General features: G+C 40.7%; 1 protein-coding gene across 6 annotated transcripts in view; it reads left to right on the top strand.

Moving 5' to 3' along the window:
- Positions 1–18,298, top strand: part of LOC129779526 (liprin-alpha-1) — a 458,998-nt gene that overhangs the window by 144,474 nt on the left and 296,226 nt on the right. For 5 of the 6 annotated variants that reach the window (XR_008743689.1, XM_055787064.1, XM_055787065.1 and 2 more), the window contains exons 7-8: positions 17,424–17,711; positions 17,790–17,927. Coding sequence is in view for 5 of the 6 variants with exons in the window: in XM_055787064.1 (XP_055643039.1) it covers positions 17,424–17,711; positions 17,790–17,927 (426 nt within the window). In the remaining variant the exon portion in view is untranslated. The remainder of the gene's footprint in view (positions 1–17,423; positions 17,712–17,789; positions 17,928–18,298) is intronic. The other variant, XM_055787066.1, reaches the window with a different exon arrangement.

Genomic DNA, 18,298 nt, shown 5'->3' with positions numbered 1-18,298 from the left:
CTCCGGCACGTGGCATTAAATGTAATTTACTGAACAACATGTCACAAGCTGGATGGGAAGAAATTTTTCAACTGTGAAAGCTATGGCGAGTGGCAAACGCAATAGCTAAACAGGAAGGTTTAACCGAACAAGATAGGAATATCGAGTGATAACAAAAACACAACACCAAAGGTTCTTTTCAGAACCATCAACATGTTCATAAAGAGTAAACAGTAAACTATTCCATTTTTCAGGTAGATGGGAAGGTATTTACGTAGGAGAAGAAAATAAAACAATATATTTAAAATATATATTTAACAAAAGCTGCCCCTTTGTATAGTCCTACGTCACTCCGGTTATGTCCCCGACATTACCAACCCGTCTTTTTACCAATGATTTCGGCATGAGACGAAATTCGTACAAAAAATATTATCATTGTAGCCACGAGCAAGCTTCCGGCTTGTGTCCCCAGTTCGAGGACTGTTGTCTACTGCCAAGTGTTGAACGAGACTAGTGATTCCTGATAATCGTTCGATTAATCGATTAATCGAATACTTCCTACAAAAATCGATTATAAATCGAACGAATACTGCGCAACCAATAATCGAAGCGAACGAATAATTTACATCGATTTATCGATCCAAACCCAGAGAAAAAAAGTACGGCCGCTGCAGTTTTATCCTGAACTTCAATCATTATCTTTGACGCTCCCCTGAACTCGTGGAAGAATCTCAATGCCGTCAACGCGAATTGGTTTACGAGTTTAGGGAGTGTAGAAGATAATAATTAATTTTCAGGCGGAATGAACACTTTTTGGATTCCAGATGGCTTTCTAGCAAATGAGAAATATTAGTTTAACTAATTATTTCTCTCAGTGTGATGATTAATCGATTAATCGATTATTTGGGGCGATTAATCGAATCGAATAACAAACTGCTGAAAAGTATTCGAATAGCGATTCATTTAAAAAATCGGGGATCACTAAATGAGACTAACAAATGCACATAACGAAAATGCACTGTTTATAACCTAGCGACAGCATAAAAGTTGTGTAAGAGTGCACTCTTAAGGTTGAGGTAGAAGGAAGCCACACATGGCTGCCACAATGGGGCTCATTTCTATCATCTCCCTACCTCACCCCTGCCCGATATTCAATAATTTTGCGAAACAGTGTATAGAAAATGATCGTTTCCGTATACTTCATTTTACTTCAGTATTGAATTGTTATTTTCAAATGTATTCTAGGACTCGTGTCAGTGAAGCGCCACACAGTCTGATAAGAGAATTGATCTTTTTACGTTTCAAAATCAAAACAAACGGTGTGCTTTGCTCTTCTCTCACATGCACTACTACCCCATGAATACACGTGGTTTTACCTATACTACAACAATGGCTTCGTTCCATACGAGTCGGTCTAGTCAGTTACTGCAGTGCAGCTACTCACACCGTGTAAACACATCATGCCAGTTAGTGTCATGTGTGATCCGACGTGCGAGCTACTTCAAAGTTTTTTGAATTTACTCGCACTCGCATCCCTCAAAACGTCAACAACAGAATTTAGCGTTCGAATCAGGGATGCCAAATGTAAAGAAATGTCTCTATTTTCAAGATATTTGAAAATATGCGAAGATATTTAGACTTGGATTAGACTTGAAAATTATTGGAAAAACAAATAAAACCCTCATAGTTTCTAAACGAAATCGTTGTTGTTTTGTTTTGCACGCTTTCTTTTTGAGGTAGTTTTCTTGAGAATTTGTAATATAGAATCATTATCAGGCACAATTTTCATACAAAATTCACTCACAACTTGCAAAAAAAGTATTGTTCTAAGAAACAGAATACATATTCGATTTAAAAAAAGTATATTTTCATTCATTATTTGGTTTTTGACGCGTATTTATTCCATCTGAAAATCTACTATCATTTTCATTTCACAAATTGGTACACGAAGCTGCAAGGCGAAACAAATAAAATTTAAAAAAAACTTTTAGACTCCCATTTATAGCATCACATACTTCCGGAATTATCTTAGCTGTGGATACTTTCGAGATTCTAAAAAATATCGACAACAATCTGAACGATATTCCAGAAGAAAGGTACATCCATGTCATTTCTAATTTCACTCTTGCAGGTACAGCATCCCTCATGAGTGTATCTTGGCGTTGTATTTGTGGAGCAAGTTCCTTCAATATTGTATTTGTTGCTCCTTTTCTTTGCATCCAATTCCTGGCCCAAATCCTTTTTTCTTTCTACTTTTTTCGGATAGTACCTTCAGTTCAAAGAAATTCAGCACACAGTATGTATTTTTAAACACGATCAGCGTGTGTTTCGCTATAAAATTGTGTAATGATCAGTGTCGAAATTCGGCGAATTTCAGCCTGCCTTGTATTGACAACCTACTGCTCAAGCGAGAATCGATAAATATGGAACAACACTATCAATGAACACCAGTGCAATGAACATCAACATCAGCTTGCCATAAAGTTCATTTTTCATTTGAATATTCATTTTCGCCATGATATTCGTAACGTCGAAATTGAATTTCATTGCGTGTTAGTGAAAATCAAAGCATAAAATTCAACGTCAACTAATTGAGAGTGAAATCGATTAATGGTAAAGGATAGCCATTTATTATACAAAATTCTTGTTTTTGGCGACATTGGCAATGATATGTATGGTATAACTCTAGCTATATTTTATGAATCTACTCCCGATTGGCCAGAAATAGCGTACACTCCAATTATATGGGCGAGCGAAAAACGAACATAATCTTGTTTTGATTTCCTGTTTAATGATACTGGCTATAAATGACTAGCAATCATATAAAACCCCTACGATATGGGTATTGGATGGAAGGGCTTAAACAGCGGAAGTCGAATATCGTATTCCGGTGGCTTCCGGTGCATTGAAAACCGCCCTAGGAGACCGAAAATGGAGTTAGTGAAATGGAGTTAGATAAAGAAAGTGTTAGAAACTAAGATCGTGTTAGAGCGAAATGGCGAGTTTAATACTTCTGCAGTTCCATTGAATAACTTTAATTGTATCTATAACGCTTATGGAACAATTAGGCATCGAGTGAGAAAATGGTTGCAAGGAGGGACCATTTTTCTGTCAAGAATGCAAATAATGCAGGAACCAAACTAATGATAATACTTTTGAGGGGCTCGGAAATGTTTAAAGCATCTAGAATGTGACTCGCAATACTTGGAAGGGAAAATAAGCCAGCTTTGGAAGACCCGGACGGAGTGTTCACGTCTTTTTGTGTTCTAGGGGAAGTAAAACCAGGAGGTGTTTGCTTTGGAGATGTTTGTTTTGGAGTTTTATCACTTCCAGAGGATTTCTCAGTTGGTTTAACGTTTTCTTGCTTTTTACGAGGAGTTGGAGGAGTAAGAGGAGCAGAATTTTTTCTTTTTCTTGAGCCTCCCGGTATTGACATGAATGCTTCTTCAATGAAAGTAAAATTTTCACAATCATCGGTTGGCAAAATTGCATAAGGGTTCTCTTGTGCTCCAGGATTAGGGGTCTCTTTTGCCACAGCCCTTTTGAGCATTTCAGCATAGGTCGTCTTGGATAGTTGTTTGAGAGAGTTCCTAACTTTTGCCTCCCGCGATTTCAACGCTGGGCACGCAGAAAGATCGTGAACTTCTCCTTTGCAAAAAATGCAGTTATCGGCATCTTCAGAGCATGATTTATCCTCATGCATCCCCCCCACATTTTGCACAACGTATCTTGTTGCTGCAGTGGGAGTCTGTATGCCCCAATTGCTTGCATTTCATACAACTCATCACTTTAGGTAGGCATTCGTCTTCGTGAAGTCGAGGCCGCCGGGTGTATTTTCTCCCGTCTGGTGATACCGTTATCTTGTGATACTGTTGTGATACCGTTACTTTCGCTGCTGGTGAAATAAACGGGATTTTTGGACAGCAATAGTGTGAAGCAAACAAAGCGGAAGGAAGAAGACCTGCATCGCGGGCGCTGTGTGCTGGCGTGTTTATCGCCATATCATCGTCATCGAAATCATCATCGCACTGTGGAGCCATACACCGTTGCAGCTGTGCTGTACGATCGACACGCGGTTCGCTGGGAACCGTTCTAATTCAACCGCACGGGTGTGCGATATAAGTATATTTTTTATTAGATTAAGGTTTTTAGTTTAAGAAATAATCAGAAAAAAAGATTGAGAAATCACTGAAAAACTGTACATCTGCCACTTTATATGGCAGAATGCGGAGAACCCGTTGACATGGAGATTGAATCCACTGTCTATCCCTCCACATCTACGGGAGGTGGGAAGTCGCTTAAACGCGTTCCCCCTTCAGAAGAAGTCTTTTCGGGGGAGGAATTAACCCACCTAAACAAGCCCCCCTCAAGAAAATTTGCAAACCTCTCCTCTTCACCCCCTCAGTCTCCTGCTACCGTTCCTCCTCTCGCTCCCGTTCTCACTCTCCTTCTCGCTCCCACTCCCGTTCTCGCTCCCCCTCACGATCCCGCTCCCACTGAACTCCCGATCACGCCACCCAACCCTGCTGTTTCCGCTTCCGCTCAACAATCGACCCCACTTTCCTCTCCTGTTGTGTCTCCACCCCGTGTCAAGGTTTATCCAGAAAATGCAACTGGAACTGGCCCATGGGTTGTTTTCTTCCGACCTAAACCTAAAGGAAAATCCCTGAATGTCATTCAGATCATGAAAGATTTGACAAAAAATTATTCCTCCGTGGTCGAAATTTCCAAGGTTCGCCCGAACAAACTGCGTGTTGTCGTGGCTGATCGGAAGCAAGCTAACGAGATTGTTGTCGACAAGCGGTTCATTTTAGAATATCGCGCATACGTGCCCTGCCATAACGTAGAAATTGCGGGAGTGATTACAGAAACGGGTCTGACGTGTGAATTTATTAAAAAAGGAAATGGAAAGTTCAAGAAGCTCCCCTCGATGGAAGTCGAGATCTTGGACTGTCGCCAATTAGGCAAAGTCTCCCAGGAAGGGAGAGAAACTAAATTCACGCCGTCCGACTCGTTTCGAGTAACTTTTGCTGGTTCCGCTCTCCCTGACTACGTTATGGTGGACAAATTGAGACTGCCGGTGCGACTCTTTGTGCCAAAGCCCATGACTTGCAACAAATGCAAGTCAGTTGGTCACACTTCAGATTATTGTGCCAACAAGGAGCGCTGTGCAACTTGCGGAGAGCAACATGTGGGGGAATCCTGCAGTGCGACTGAGCATAAATGTCCATATTGCGGGGGAACTCCACACGCGCTCTCAGCTTGTGAAACTTATAAGAGTCGCTGGGAGAAACAGAAGCGCTCTTTAAAGGAACGCTCGAAGCGCACATTTGCGGAAATTTTAAAGGGCGCTTCTCCACTGACTCAACAACAACAACCAATCTCAACACACAATACTTTTTCCTCGTTGCCAGTTGATGAAATGGAAGCGGACACAGCTAGCGGGGACACACCGTTTATTTCCAAAGGGAATCCCCGGCGCAAGAATGTGACCACTCCCAAAGTTCAAGAACAAGTCCCCCCGGTGATACCCCCTGTTAGCTTGCCTAAAAAATCGAGTGCCGCGGACAAGCAAAATCAGGTTCCTCCTGGCTTCCGTGGGAATAGTTCACCTTCGAACGACCCAGCACTCGAGGGAACATCAAAAACCCCAACTGTCCCTATTTTTTCGTCCAGTTCAACTTCCCAATCGGGATTTATAAAGTTGTCTGACCTTCTGGATCAAATCTTCAAGTGTTTTAATGTTTCCGACTCCATCAGAACCATTGTCATCTCAATGCTTCCAGTATTAAAGACAATTTTGCAACAATTGATGCAAACATGGCCCCTCCTTGCAATGATTATCTCTCTTGATGTCTAATTTAAATAGAGAGGTCGGAGATATCACTGTTTTACAGTGGAATTGTCGTAGTCTCATCCCTAAATTGGATACATTCAAATTTTTAATTCATAAATTCAATTGTGATGTTTTTGCTCTGTCCGAAACTTGGCTTTCTTCGCGAGATGATCTCTCTTTCCATGATTTCAATATTATACGCTTGGACCGTGATGACAGATACGGAGGGGTGCTATTGGGGATCAATAAGTGCCACTCATTTTTTCGAATTGACCTTCCACCTATTGGAGGGATTGAAGCTGTTGCTTGTCATGCAAACATCAGAGGAAAAGACCTCTGTATTGTCAGCTTGTATTGGCCTCCGAGAGCTGCGGTTAGCCGCAAGCAACTTGTTGACATGTGCTCACTCCTTCCTGAGCCACGATTGATCTTGGGAGACTTCAACTCTCACGGAACTGCCTGGGGGGAACAGTACGACGACAATCGTTCATCGTTGATATATGACCTTTGTAACAGCTTCAATATGACCGTTTTGAATACTGGGGAAACAACACGTGTACCTAAACCTCCTGCTAACCCAAGTGCTCTTGACCTCTCGCTTTGCTCGAATTCACTATCGTTAGATTGCAAGTGGAATGTAATCCAGGACCCCAACGGTAGTGATCACTTGCCAATCAAAATTTCCATCACCATTGGGTCGAATTCTTCTGAATCTATAAACATGGCATATGACCTCACAAGACACATTGACTGGAAAAAATATGCGGACGCGATTGCTCTAGCCATCAATTCCAGAGATGGTTTACCTCCATTGGAGGAGTATAACTTCCTTTCTCGTTTGATCTATGACAGCGCGGTTCGCGCTCAAACGAAACCCATCCCAGGCTCCACTATTCGTCGAAGGCCTCCCAATCCATGGTGGGATAGCCAATGTTCCAAGCTTTATCAGGATAAATCGAACGCATTCAAAGCTTTTCGGAAACGTGGAACCCCTGAAAATTTTCAATCGTATTTGGACCTTGAAAATCAATTTAAAAACTTGATCAAAGGGAAAAAACGTGCTTATTGGCGAAATTTCGTGGGAGGTTTGTCACGAGAAACGTCAATGAAAAAATTATGGAAAGTGGCTCGAAACATGAGAAATCGCTCTTCAACGAATGAAAGCGAAGAATATTCACATCGATGGATTTTTAATTTTGCACGGAAGGTTTGTCCTGATTCCGCTCCTGTGCAAAAAATTGTTCGAGATATACCACAAGATAGGTGCGATCTTGATTCCGAGTTTTCGATGGTAGAATTCTCTCTTGCTCTCCTTTCATGTAACAATTCTGCTCCGGGATCGGATAGAATTAAGTTCAACTTGCTGAAAAATCTCCCTGATGTGGCGAAACATCGCTTGTTGAATTTATTCAATCGGTTTCTGGAACATAATATTGTTCCAAATGATTGGAGACAAGTACGAGTTATAGCTATTCAAAAACCCGGAAAACCTGCGTCCGACTTCAATTCGTACCGCCCAATAGCAATGCTGTCTTGTATACGGAAATTGTTGGAGAAAATGATCTTGTTTCGCCTTGATCGATGGGTAGAAACGAATGGCCTACTCTCAGATACACAATATGGGTTCCGCAGGGGCAAGGGGACGAATGATTGTCTTGCGTTGCTTTCTTCAGAAATTCAAATGGCTTACGCCGAAAAAAAACAAATGGCTTCAGTATTCTTGGACATAAAGGGGGCCTTTGATTCAGTTTCGATAGAGGTCCTGTCAGACAAATTATACTCTCGGGGTCTGCCGCCTCTATTGAATAATATGTTATATAACTTGCTTTGTGAGAAACATTTGAATTTTTCTCACGGGGATTCGACAGTAAGTCGGGTCTCCTACATGGGACTCCCCCAGGGCTCATGTTTAAGCCCCCTTTTGTACAACTTCTATGTAAGCGACATCGACAATTGCCTTACACAAAATTGCAGCCTAAGACAACTTGCAGATGATGGAGTGGTGTCTGTCGTAGGATCAAACGAATCCGACCTGCAAGGACCCTTACAAGATACTTTGAACAATTTTTCAACCTGGGCCATTGGGCTAGGGATCGAATTCTCCACGGAGAAAACAGAGATGGTGGTTTTTTCTAGGAAGCATAGACCAGCAAAACCAAAGCTTCAACTTTTGGGTAAACCGATCACTCATGCTATGTCATTCAAATATCTTGGGGTCTGGTTCGACTCCAAATGTACTTGGGGGGCCCATATTAGGTATCTGAGTAAAAAATGTCAACAAAGAATAAACTTTCTCCGTACAATTACCGGCACCTGGTGGGGAGCCCACCCCGAAGATCTTATAATGTTGTATCGAACAACTATTCTCTCAGTGATGGAGTATGGCAGTTTCTGTTTTCAATCAGCTGCCAAAACACACCTCATTAAACTCGAGCGAATTCAGTATCTTTGTCTCCGTATTGCGTTGGGATGTATGCCCTCAACGCATACCATGAGCCTCGAGGTTTTGGCAGGCGTACTCCCACTAAAAGATCGCTTCAATTTATTATCTCTTCGGTTCCTCATCCGGTGTAAGGTTATGAACCCATTGGTGATCGGAAATTTTGAGCAGCTGATCGAGCTAAATTTTCATTCTGGATTCATGAGTTCATATCATGAATTCATCTCCATGCAGGTTGTTCCTTCTTCGTATATTCCCAACCGTGTTTGTTTTCCTGACTACATCAATTCCTCTGTACATTTTGATCTGTTCATGAAGGAGAAAATCCATGGAATTCCAGATTATCTTCTATCGGGGATCGTTCCTACGATCTTTAATGCAAAGTATGGGCGTATCAATTGCGATAATATGTACTTTACTGATGGGTCCTCTATGAATGAGTCCACAGGATTTGGAGTGTTCAACAATTTTTTTAGCACCTCACACAGTCTTCAGTATCCTTGCTCAGTGTATATTGCTGAATTGGCAGCAATACACTGGGCGCTGGACAGCGTCGCCTCACGACCTGTTGAACACTATTACATTGTAACGGATAGTCTTAGCTCTGTCGAAGCTATCCGTTCAGTGAGGCCGGAAAAGCACTCGCCGTACTTCCTTGAGAGAATACGAGAAATTTTGAGTGCTTTATCCAGACGCTGTTATGTCATTACCTTTGTCTGGGTCCCTTCACATTGCTCCATTTCGGGTAATGAGAGGGCTGACTCATTAGCAAAGGTAGGTGCAATTGAAGGCGATATTTATCAGCGTCAAATCGCCTTCAATGAATTTTATTCTTTAGTTCGTAAAAATACCATCGTTAACTGGCAACGCAAATGGAACGAAGATGAATTGGGCCGGTGGCTCCACTCAATTATCCCTAAGGTTAGCCTCAATCCGTGGTTCAAAAGTCTGGACTTGAGTCGGGACTTTATTCGCACCTTCTCCCGACTCATGTCCAATCACTGTTCGTTAGACGCGCTGCTTTTTCGTTTTAATCTTGCCGACAGCAATCTCTGCGGTTGTGGCCATGGTTACCACGACATCGAACACGTTGTTTGGTCGTGCGAGTTGTATCTTGTCGCCAGATCGAATTTAGAAAACTCCCTTCGGGCTGGAGGAAAACAGTCCAATGTGCCGGTGAGAGATGTGTTGGCTCGGTTAGACCTTGATTACATGTCCCAAATATATGTTTTCCTTAAAGCTATCGATCTTCGAGTGTGATTGTTCATACATCCTTTTCCCCTCCTTTTCGTCCTTCGCGAGCTATCGGTTCCCTTCCTACTAACATTAGAATAAGTTAAATTGTAAACACATATTAAATGTAAGGATAGTTTTAAGAATTGAGTGTGAAGTGTCAGTGTGAATGAGAATGTGAATGTGAATGTGAATGTGAATGTGAATGTGAATGTGAGTGCGAGTGTAAACACACATCTCCTTACATCCCATCCTTTTCCTAATGAAAATGTGTCACCCTTCTAAACTCGAGTCGACCGCGAGTAATCGGTTTCCTATTTCATTAACCATAGAATTAAGGAAACAACATGTTGATATATGCTAGTTGAAATATAGTTAAGAGTTTGGCTCCATTAAACTTATGTAACTGAGCCTGTAAAAATAATCGGATTAATAAAAAAAAAAAAAAATCACTTTAGGTACGTAAAGCCGCACCGGAAGCAAAACCTTTTCAATTTCCACAAATTGTGGAAGAGTTTTTCCGGGAAAGGTTACTCGAAACGAACCTGATTCGAAGTACTATTTCCCTTTTTTGGAATGAGATACCGAATGCAATTTCTTGCAAGCAAGTATATTCAAATGATCAATATTGGCATTCTTGAATCGACCTTTTCCTTCGTGTAACATTTCATCACACGTTAGACTAGGGTCGGTGATGACACCATCAATTTCAACGTCTTTTGAAGGAATATAAAAAAAAATAACGAAGCTTGTTCTGTTCTGTTGTTCTGTCTAATTAGCTTTATCGAATCGACCGATAGTAAAAGATCATATAAAGTGGAAACGGAAACGGGAACGGACCGTACCCTTCACGGTAAAGATCGCGAGTTCAATTCTCACTCCCGACATTCTTCCAAAAATGGAAGTGACAAGCCAGCCAAAAAGGTGTTGAAAGTCATTATAATACAGTATAAAAAAGAAAAAGAAACGGAAACGGAACGCTCAACGCCGTTCAACGCTAGATGTCGCTCACCCGCTCAACACCGCACAACGGTCAACGTTCAACGAAAGCTAATGTTGCCTTCTCCGGATTCCTTTGTTTCTAAATATGGAAATCAAACACGTTTTTAATAGAAATTCACTGCAAGCGATGAGGATCAACTTAACGTTCGTGATAATCACCTGAAATTATTGACAGTAATGGAAGTGCCTGAATGCAGGCTTTCCGAAATTCGTTCATGCTCTATTCGTTCAATATACCAGACAAAGTTCACGCGTCTCGACTCTTGTGTTATACTCATTATGACAGATATGGCGTTGAGTTTCAACAGAAAAAAATTCATCCGACACTGGGAAAAAGCTAATGTCTTCATTCGTGAACAGATTTTGATAATTTGTGGCACTGGTATGATACATTCAACTGAAAACATAAGACGAAAACTGCCAATAAAGGAGTCGATTTGGGATCAATCATCTGACAAATTCGGACCTGACTACTGTTTCTGACTATTCGATGGACATTTGAAAAATCGCCTGGCATCAATGATAAACCCGTGCCGTAGTATCTAGTTTCTCGCCAGCAGCTCACACTGTGTGAACGGACAAGGCGAGTCGACCAATTGTCAAGCGAGTCCACCGGGTCAGTAGCTGCACATTGTCAAGTCAGCTACTAGCAACGCAAATTAAACGCAAATATTACCTTCTTGTTATCTTCTTCGTTGTTTATATGATCGCTGGTAGATTAGTTGCTCGTGAATTACGGCACGGGTAAGTGAGCATAAAGGGTGTGTCACATCAAATTGCATCACGGAAAAAACGCTGTAGAAATTCGCCCAGTAGACCGATCCTTTTGAAAATTTTAGACAGTAAAATAAAAACTATTGAACAACTTTTGGCATTTCATACTTCGAGCCCAAGCCCGTATGCTCGCACCTTCCTCTTTACCTCGTCCATAAGGTTCTGTACAACGTCAGATTGTAGTTTTTTTTTGAACAGAAATCCATTTTCTCTTGAAGTCCGCCTCCGATTTGACAACTTTTGGGTTCTTCCGGAGGGCCTGCTTCATAATCTTCATAATATTTCTCTATTGGGCGAAGCTCCGGCGCGTTGGGCGGGTTCATTTCCTTTGGCACGAAGGTGACCCCGTTGGCTTCGTACCACTCCAACACGTCCTTTGAATAGTGGCACGAAGCGAGATCCGGCCAGAAGATGGTCGGGCCCTCGTGCTGCTTCAATAGTGGTAGTAAGCGCTTCTGTAGGCACTCCTTAAGGTAAACCTGCCCGTTTACCGTGCCGGTCATCACGAAGGGGGCGCTCCGCTTTCCGCAAGAGCAGGTCGCTTGCCACACCATGTACTTTTTGGCAAACTTGGATAGTTTCTGCTTGCGAATCTCCTCCGGAACGCTGAATTTGTCCTCTGCGGAGAAGAACAACAGGCTCGGCAGCTGACGAAAGTCCGCTTTGACGTAGGTTTCGTCGTCCATTACCAGGCAATGCGGCTTCGTCAGCATTTCGGTGTACAGCTTCCGGGCTCGCGTCTTCCCCACCATGTTTTGCCTTTCGTCGCGGTTAGGAGCCTTCTGAACCTTGTATGTACGCAGGCCCTCCCGCTGCTTGGTCCGCTGGACGAATGAACTTGACAAATTCAGCTTATTGGCGACATCCCGGACCGAACTTCTCGGATCACGTCTAAACTGCTTAACTACGCGCTTGTGATCTTTTTCACTGACTGAGCATCCATTTTTGCCGTTCTTCACCTTCCGGTCGATGGTTAGGTTCTCGAAGTATCGTTTTAGTACTCTGCTGACCGTGGATTGGACGATTCCCAGCATCTTACCGATGTCCCGATGTGAAAACTCCGGATTCTCGAAATGAGTGCACAGGATTAATTCACGACGCTCTTTTTCGTTCGACGACATTTTTCCAAATTTACGAAAAATTTACAGTGAAGCATGTCCAACGTGATCTATACACTCTTATCTGATTATAAGCGAAAGCTGAAGATATAATTCCTAAAAATTAAATTTCTACAGCGTTTTTTCCGTGATGCAATTTGATGTGACACACCCTTTAGAAATGCACAGAACAAATATATGGAAAAATGGAAACGCTTCCAGTTGTCATCCACTTAAACTATTTAACAATTGGGAAATCGTAATATAGCATATATAAATCAAATCTTAGAGAATTGGTTGGAATGGAAATCATTAAAATTCGCTCGCAATTTTTTTTTCCTTTATTGATTTAATTAGGCTCAAGTGGATGAAGAGCCACCATCAAGCAATACATTTTAAAACTATTTGAATATATTATAACTACATAATTATTAACTAAAGTATAATTAGCTAAAACTACAGTGCAATATAAAAAAATATAATTTATTCCTTCGTTGCCTTGTCGGTATTATTGTCTGGAACAGTGCCTGTGGTGGGTCGTAACAACTACATGGCGATGTAGTTGATGTGCCTCCTTGTTATGTTAATAGCTCCTGTAATGATCTTATCTCAACGGGTACTAAGTTCTGCTTGTGTAATAGGAAAGAAAGGGAGAATGGACAGTGAGAGTAGGAGATGTGACCTAAATAATAACATAGGAAGACTTTTGAAGCGAAAATATTAGGGATTAACGATGGTCGAAGATGATCTAAAATGTCTCAAGTTTCGTCTTGCATAGAAAGATCGAAATCAACGGAAGATCTGCAAAAGTTCGGAAAGCTAACATTATTGAAGATGTCTGCTGAAGGTTTTATTTCTTGAGAAATGTAATGAGAGTACAGATCCATGGATCTCGACCGTTGGTTCAACTCGAGAAGCTTCTTACAATTCTCAATTACTAATGGGTTCATGATTTTGCTTCGGATTAAGAAGCGGTAGGACAGTTCCCAAAACCAAACCTGCAATGGTAAAACACCTGCCAAGACACCTGACAAGGCACATGTTGTGTGTTGATTGCATGCACCCTAAGGCTAAACGCAAGCAACGATACCGTATCCTCTCCAGTTTAATGATGTGGGTTTTAGCAGCAGAACGGAAACAAAACGAACCATATTCCATGACTGACAGTATTGTAGTTTTGTACAGCCGTATTAGGTCTTCTGGATGAGCACCCCACCATGTTCCAGTAACTGTCCGGAGAAAATTTGTTCTCTGTTGACATTTTTTATTCAGATACGCAATATGTTTTCCCCATGTACATTTAGCATCAAACCAAACTCCAAGATATTCGAAGCTTGTGGATTGAACGATGGTTTTGTTGAACAATTGAAGCAGAAGTTCGGGAGGTTGGTGCTTCCTAGAAAATACAACCATTTCTGTTTTCTCAGTTGAGAATTCAATACCTAGATTCACAGCCCATGTAGATAAATTATTTAAGGAAATTTGCAGCGGTCTTTGCAAATCAATAGTTCTAGTACCTGATATGGATACAACACTATCATCTGCCAGTTGCCTCAAAGTACATCCATCTGCAAGATGATCATCTATATTATTAATATAGAAACTATACAGAAGAGGACTTAAGCAAGAACCTTGAGGGGACCTATGTAACTAGTCCTAGAAACGGCACAATTTTCATGAGAAAAGTGCATGTGCTTTTCGGATAACAGATTAAACAAAAAGTTGTTTACAATTGGTGAAAATCCATGGTTGTGAAGTTTATCGGATGAAATTCTCATTGAAACTGAGTCAAACGCCCCTTTAATGTCTAAGAAAACAGAAGCCATCTGTTTTTTATTACCAAAGGTCGTCTGAATTTCGGAAGCAAGTAACGCGAGACAATCGTTTGTCCCTTTGCCCTTGCGGAAACCGAACTGCGTATCTGATAAAAAGTTATTCCCTTCAACTCATTCGTCTAAACGTCGGAGTATCATTTTTTCCAATAACTTACGGATGCAAGATAGCGTGGCTATTGGTCTGTATGAGTTATGGTGGGAAGCTGGCTTACTCGGGTTTTGAATGGCTATTACTCTCACTTGTCTCCACTCGATAGAGACAATATTTTGCTCAATAAACTTATTAAATAACCTTAATAAACGTTTCTTAGCGACGTTTGGAAGGTTCTTCAAAAGATTAGATTTGATTCCATCGGAACCAGGAGCTGAATTATTGCACGAAAGAAGTGCAAGTGAGAATTCAGTCATAGAAAACAATGTCTCGTTATTACTATTGGAAGATGATGTATTACGAGATATGTCTTCTGCAGGGACAAAATCTGGACATACTTTTTTGGCAAAATCAAGAATTCATCGGTCGGAATACTCTTTGTTTTCGTTTGTACGGTTTTTGTTTCGCAAACACCTGGCTGTGTTCCACAGGGTACTCATAGATGTTTCCCTTGACAAACCATTAACATATCGTCGCCAATAACTGCGTTTTTTGGCTCCAATAAGATTCATACTTATTTGGTCTCCAAAAGTTCATACTTATCAAAATTGAGCCATTTTTGCGAAAATTTTAGAAAGCAGAGGATTTATTGAAATAAGCATTCGAGCACTCTTTGTCCCACCAAGGAGCACCAGGGCGTCGGCGAAGTTTTGCACCAGGGAAACGTTTCGTTTGAGCTTGAATAGCAGTGTGGTAAATCAAACTAGCAATGAAATCATATTCTTCGAGAGGTGGAAGTTCAGGAGTCGAATTGATGCTCTCTGATATAATACTAGCAAATTTCTCCCAGTCAATATTATGGGTAAGATCGTATACAACTTCGACCAATTTCTGTGGACACATCTCATTGGCAATAGAAACAAGGATTGGTAAGTGAGGATCTTGGATTACTTCCCACATACAATCTAACGATAAAGTAGACGAACAGAGTGACAAGTCTAGTGTACTTTCTCTTGCAGGGGGTTTGGGTACTCTTGTAGCTCCGTCAGTGTTCAAAATTGATAAATTTAAATTATCGCATAGATCGTGGATGATTGAGGAACGGTTATCATCATAGAGTGCCCCCCCCAAGCCACACCATGTGAATTGAACGGATGATATTAAAATCATGAAAATTCAAGTCCTCATCAGGGGGAAGCCATGTTTCACAAAGAGCAAATACGTCAGAATTCATATTGTTGACTAAAAATTTTAACGATTTGATTTTGGGTTTAATACTTCTGCAGTTCCATTGAATAACTTTAATTGTATCTATAACGCTTATGGAACAATTAGGCATCGAGTGAGAAAATGGTTGCAAGGAGGGACCATTTTTCTGTCAAGAATGCAAATAATGCAGGAACCAAACTAATGATAATACTTTTGAGGGGCTCGGAAATGTTTAAAGCATCTAGAATGTGACTCGCAATACTTGGAAGGGAAAATAAGCCAGCTTTGGAAGACCCGGACGGAGTGTTCACGTCTTTTTGTGTTCTAGGGGAAGTAAAACCAGGAGGTGTTTGCTTTGGAGATGTTTGTTTTGGAGTTTTATCACTTCCAGAGGATTTCTCAGTTGGTTTAACGTTTTCTTGCTTTTTACGAGGAGTTGGAGGAGTAAGAGGAGCAGAATTTTTTCTTTTTCTTGAGCCTCCCGGTATTGACATGAATGCTTCTTCAATGAAAGTAAAATTTTCACAATCATCGGTTGGCAAAATTGCATAAGGGTTCTCTTGTGCTCCAGGATTAGGGGTCTCTTTTGCCACAGCCCTTTTGAGCATTTCAGCATAGGTCGTCTTGGATAGTTGTTTGAGAGAGTTCCTAACTTTTGCCTCCCGCGATTTCAACGCTGGGCACGCAGAAAGATCGTGAACTTCTCCTTTGCAAAAAATGCAGTTATCGGCATCTTCAGAGCATGATTTATCCTCATGCATCCCCCCCACATTTTGCACAACGTATCTTGTTGCTGCAGTGGGAGTCTGTATGCCCCAATTGCTTGCATTTCATACAACTCATCACTTTAGGTACGTAAAGCCGCACCGGAAGCAAAACCTTTTCAATTTCCACAAATTGTGGAAGAGTTTTTCCGGGAAAGGTTACTCGAAACGAACCTGATTCGAAGTACTATTTCCCTTTTTTGGAATGAGATACCGAATGCAATTTCTTGCAAGCAAGTATATTCAAATGATCAATATTGGCATTCTTGAATCGACCTTTTCCTTCGTGTAACATTTCATCACACGTTAGACTAGGGTCGGTGATGACACCATCAATTTCAACGTCTTTTGAAGGAATATAAAAAAAAATAACGAAGCTTGTTCTGTTCTGTTGTTCTGTCTAATTAGCTTTATCGAATCGACCGTGCTGAAATTCTTTTTGAGTTCTCTGGCTATTGTCAAAATTCTCAGAGCTTTCTGACGGGGGCGAAAATAAACATGGTAAGGTCCATCGGAATCTTCAGGATAGGACTTAATCCGAGGAGGTGTTTTTGATGGTGGATCGGAGTTCCCCGGCTCCGGGATAGTTGATTCATTATAAGGAATGGGAGGGGCAGGGGGACTGTGGTGTGTAGTAACATCCACTTCCATTGTGAAAGCAAGAAAAGAAGAAGTCCAGGTAGTCGATGGGTGCCCTGTTTAGATCCTGAGTGCTGGCAGGTATGTATACCTGTAAAACACAATTTTTTAAAAATAGGTAGCAAAAGAGTAATAGAAAAAAACTTCATACTTCCTTTCCACTCTGCAGCGAAAGAAAAACACGTCCTTCTCCGATGAGATCAGGGAAGGAACTTATCTCGCAAAAATTTATCAATGAAATTCCTGATTCTACACCATTACTGAAAGACGAAACTACCAAAAGCGAACATATGAATAAAATGCAACAAGGCTATGAAAAGTTGGATATTATTTTTTAATCTTTGTGCAGATTGGGTCATTGGATTGTTTTTAGTTAATCTATCAGTAATCTAAGCAATAGGGACAATAATTTAAATCAAACATACACATAAATAATACTAACCATTTATTTAAACATTGTATGATTCTTGTTTTTATATTTGTATATAGTCTACAAAAATTTAAAATAACATTTATCATTACAGACGTCTGAGCTATCTCAATGGCAACGCAGAGTTTCTGACCTGAACAGTAAGATAAATGATTTAGAGGAAAATCTAACCAAAACCCAGAAGGAATTCACGAAATCACAAGAAACGTGCGTTAAGTTACAGAGAGATTTACGTGAGAATGTTGCACAAAAAGAGGACCAAGAGGAACGAATCACAACATTAGAAAAACGTTATCTGAATGCGCAAAGAGAATCAACTTCCTTACACGACCTCAATGAGAAACTGGAACAAGAATTGCGTCATAAAGAAGCTCAACTTAAAGTAAATTAAGAAAACTAAAAAACATGGATTATTCAATGTGATGATTCTAACCTGTGACTTTTTATGTTCATTTTGCAGTTACAAGAAGGTAAAATATGTGCAATTCAAGAGAAACTTGAATTGTCGGAACAAAAATTAGCACAATTATCCAAGCTACCAGAAATCGAAGAACAGCTTAAAGCCCGAATGGAAGCATTCACCCAGGTAGGCGCAAAGGTAGGCAGCTCATTTTGGAATCAAAATTATATATGATATTCATAAAATTGACTCAAATTTTCCATCTATTTCGAGTGGTTTGTTAAATTTTCTTCTGCGAATCATTTGTTTATTTATTTCCACCCTATTCAACTACGTTAAACTAGATTAGTCTAGACATTTTATTTCAATACTAAACACATTTTTGGACCAAGTTATATCAAACTCCTTACAAACATTGTTGGACGATCGCAAACACAAATTTGAAAATTATTGAAGCCATAGTAGTTCTGCGAAATGGATTTAGGAAAAATGGAGATTTTCTGAAACTACGAGAAAGAATATACCACGGAACCTACTGTAGCAATCCAGGACAATCCACGTTGTATGTT

The sequence above is a fragment of the Toxorhynchites rutilus genome, chromosome 3 (assembly GCF_029784135.1).
Source record: "Toxorhynchites rutilus septentrionalis strain SRP chromosome 3, ASM2978413v1, whole genome shotgun sequence".
Lineage (NCBI taxonomy): Eukaryota > Metazoa > Arthropoda > Insecta > Diptera > Culicidae > Toxorhynchites > Toxorhynchites rutilus.
The sequence above is the reverse complement of the archived record's forward strand: the minus strand, read 5'-3'. Positions and strand labels throughout refer to the sequence as shown.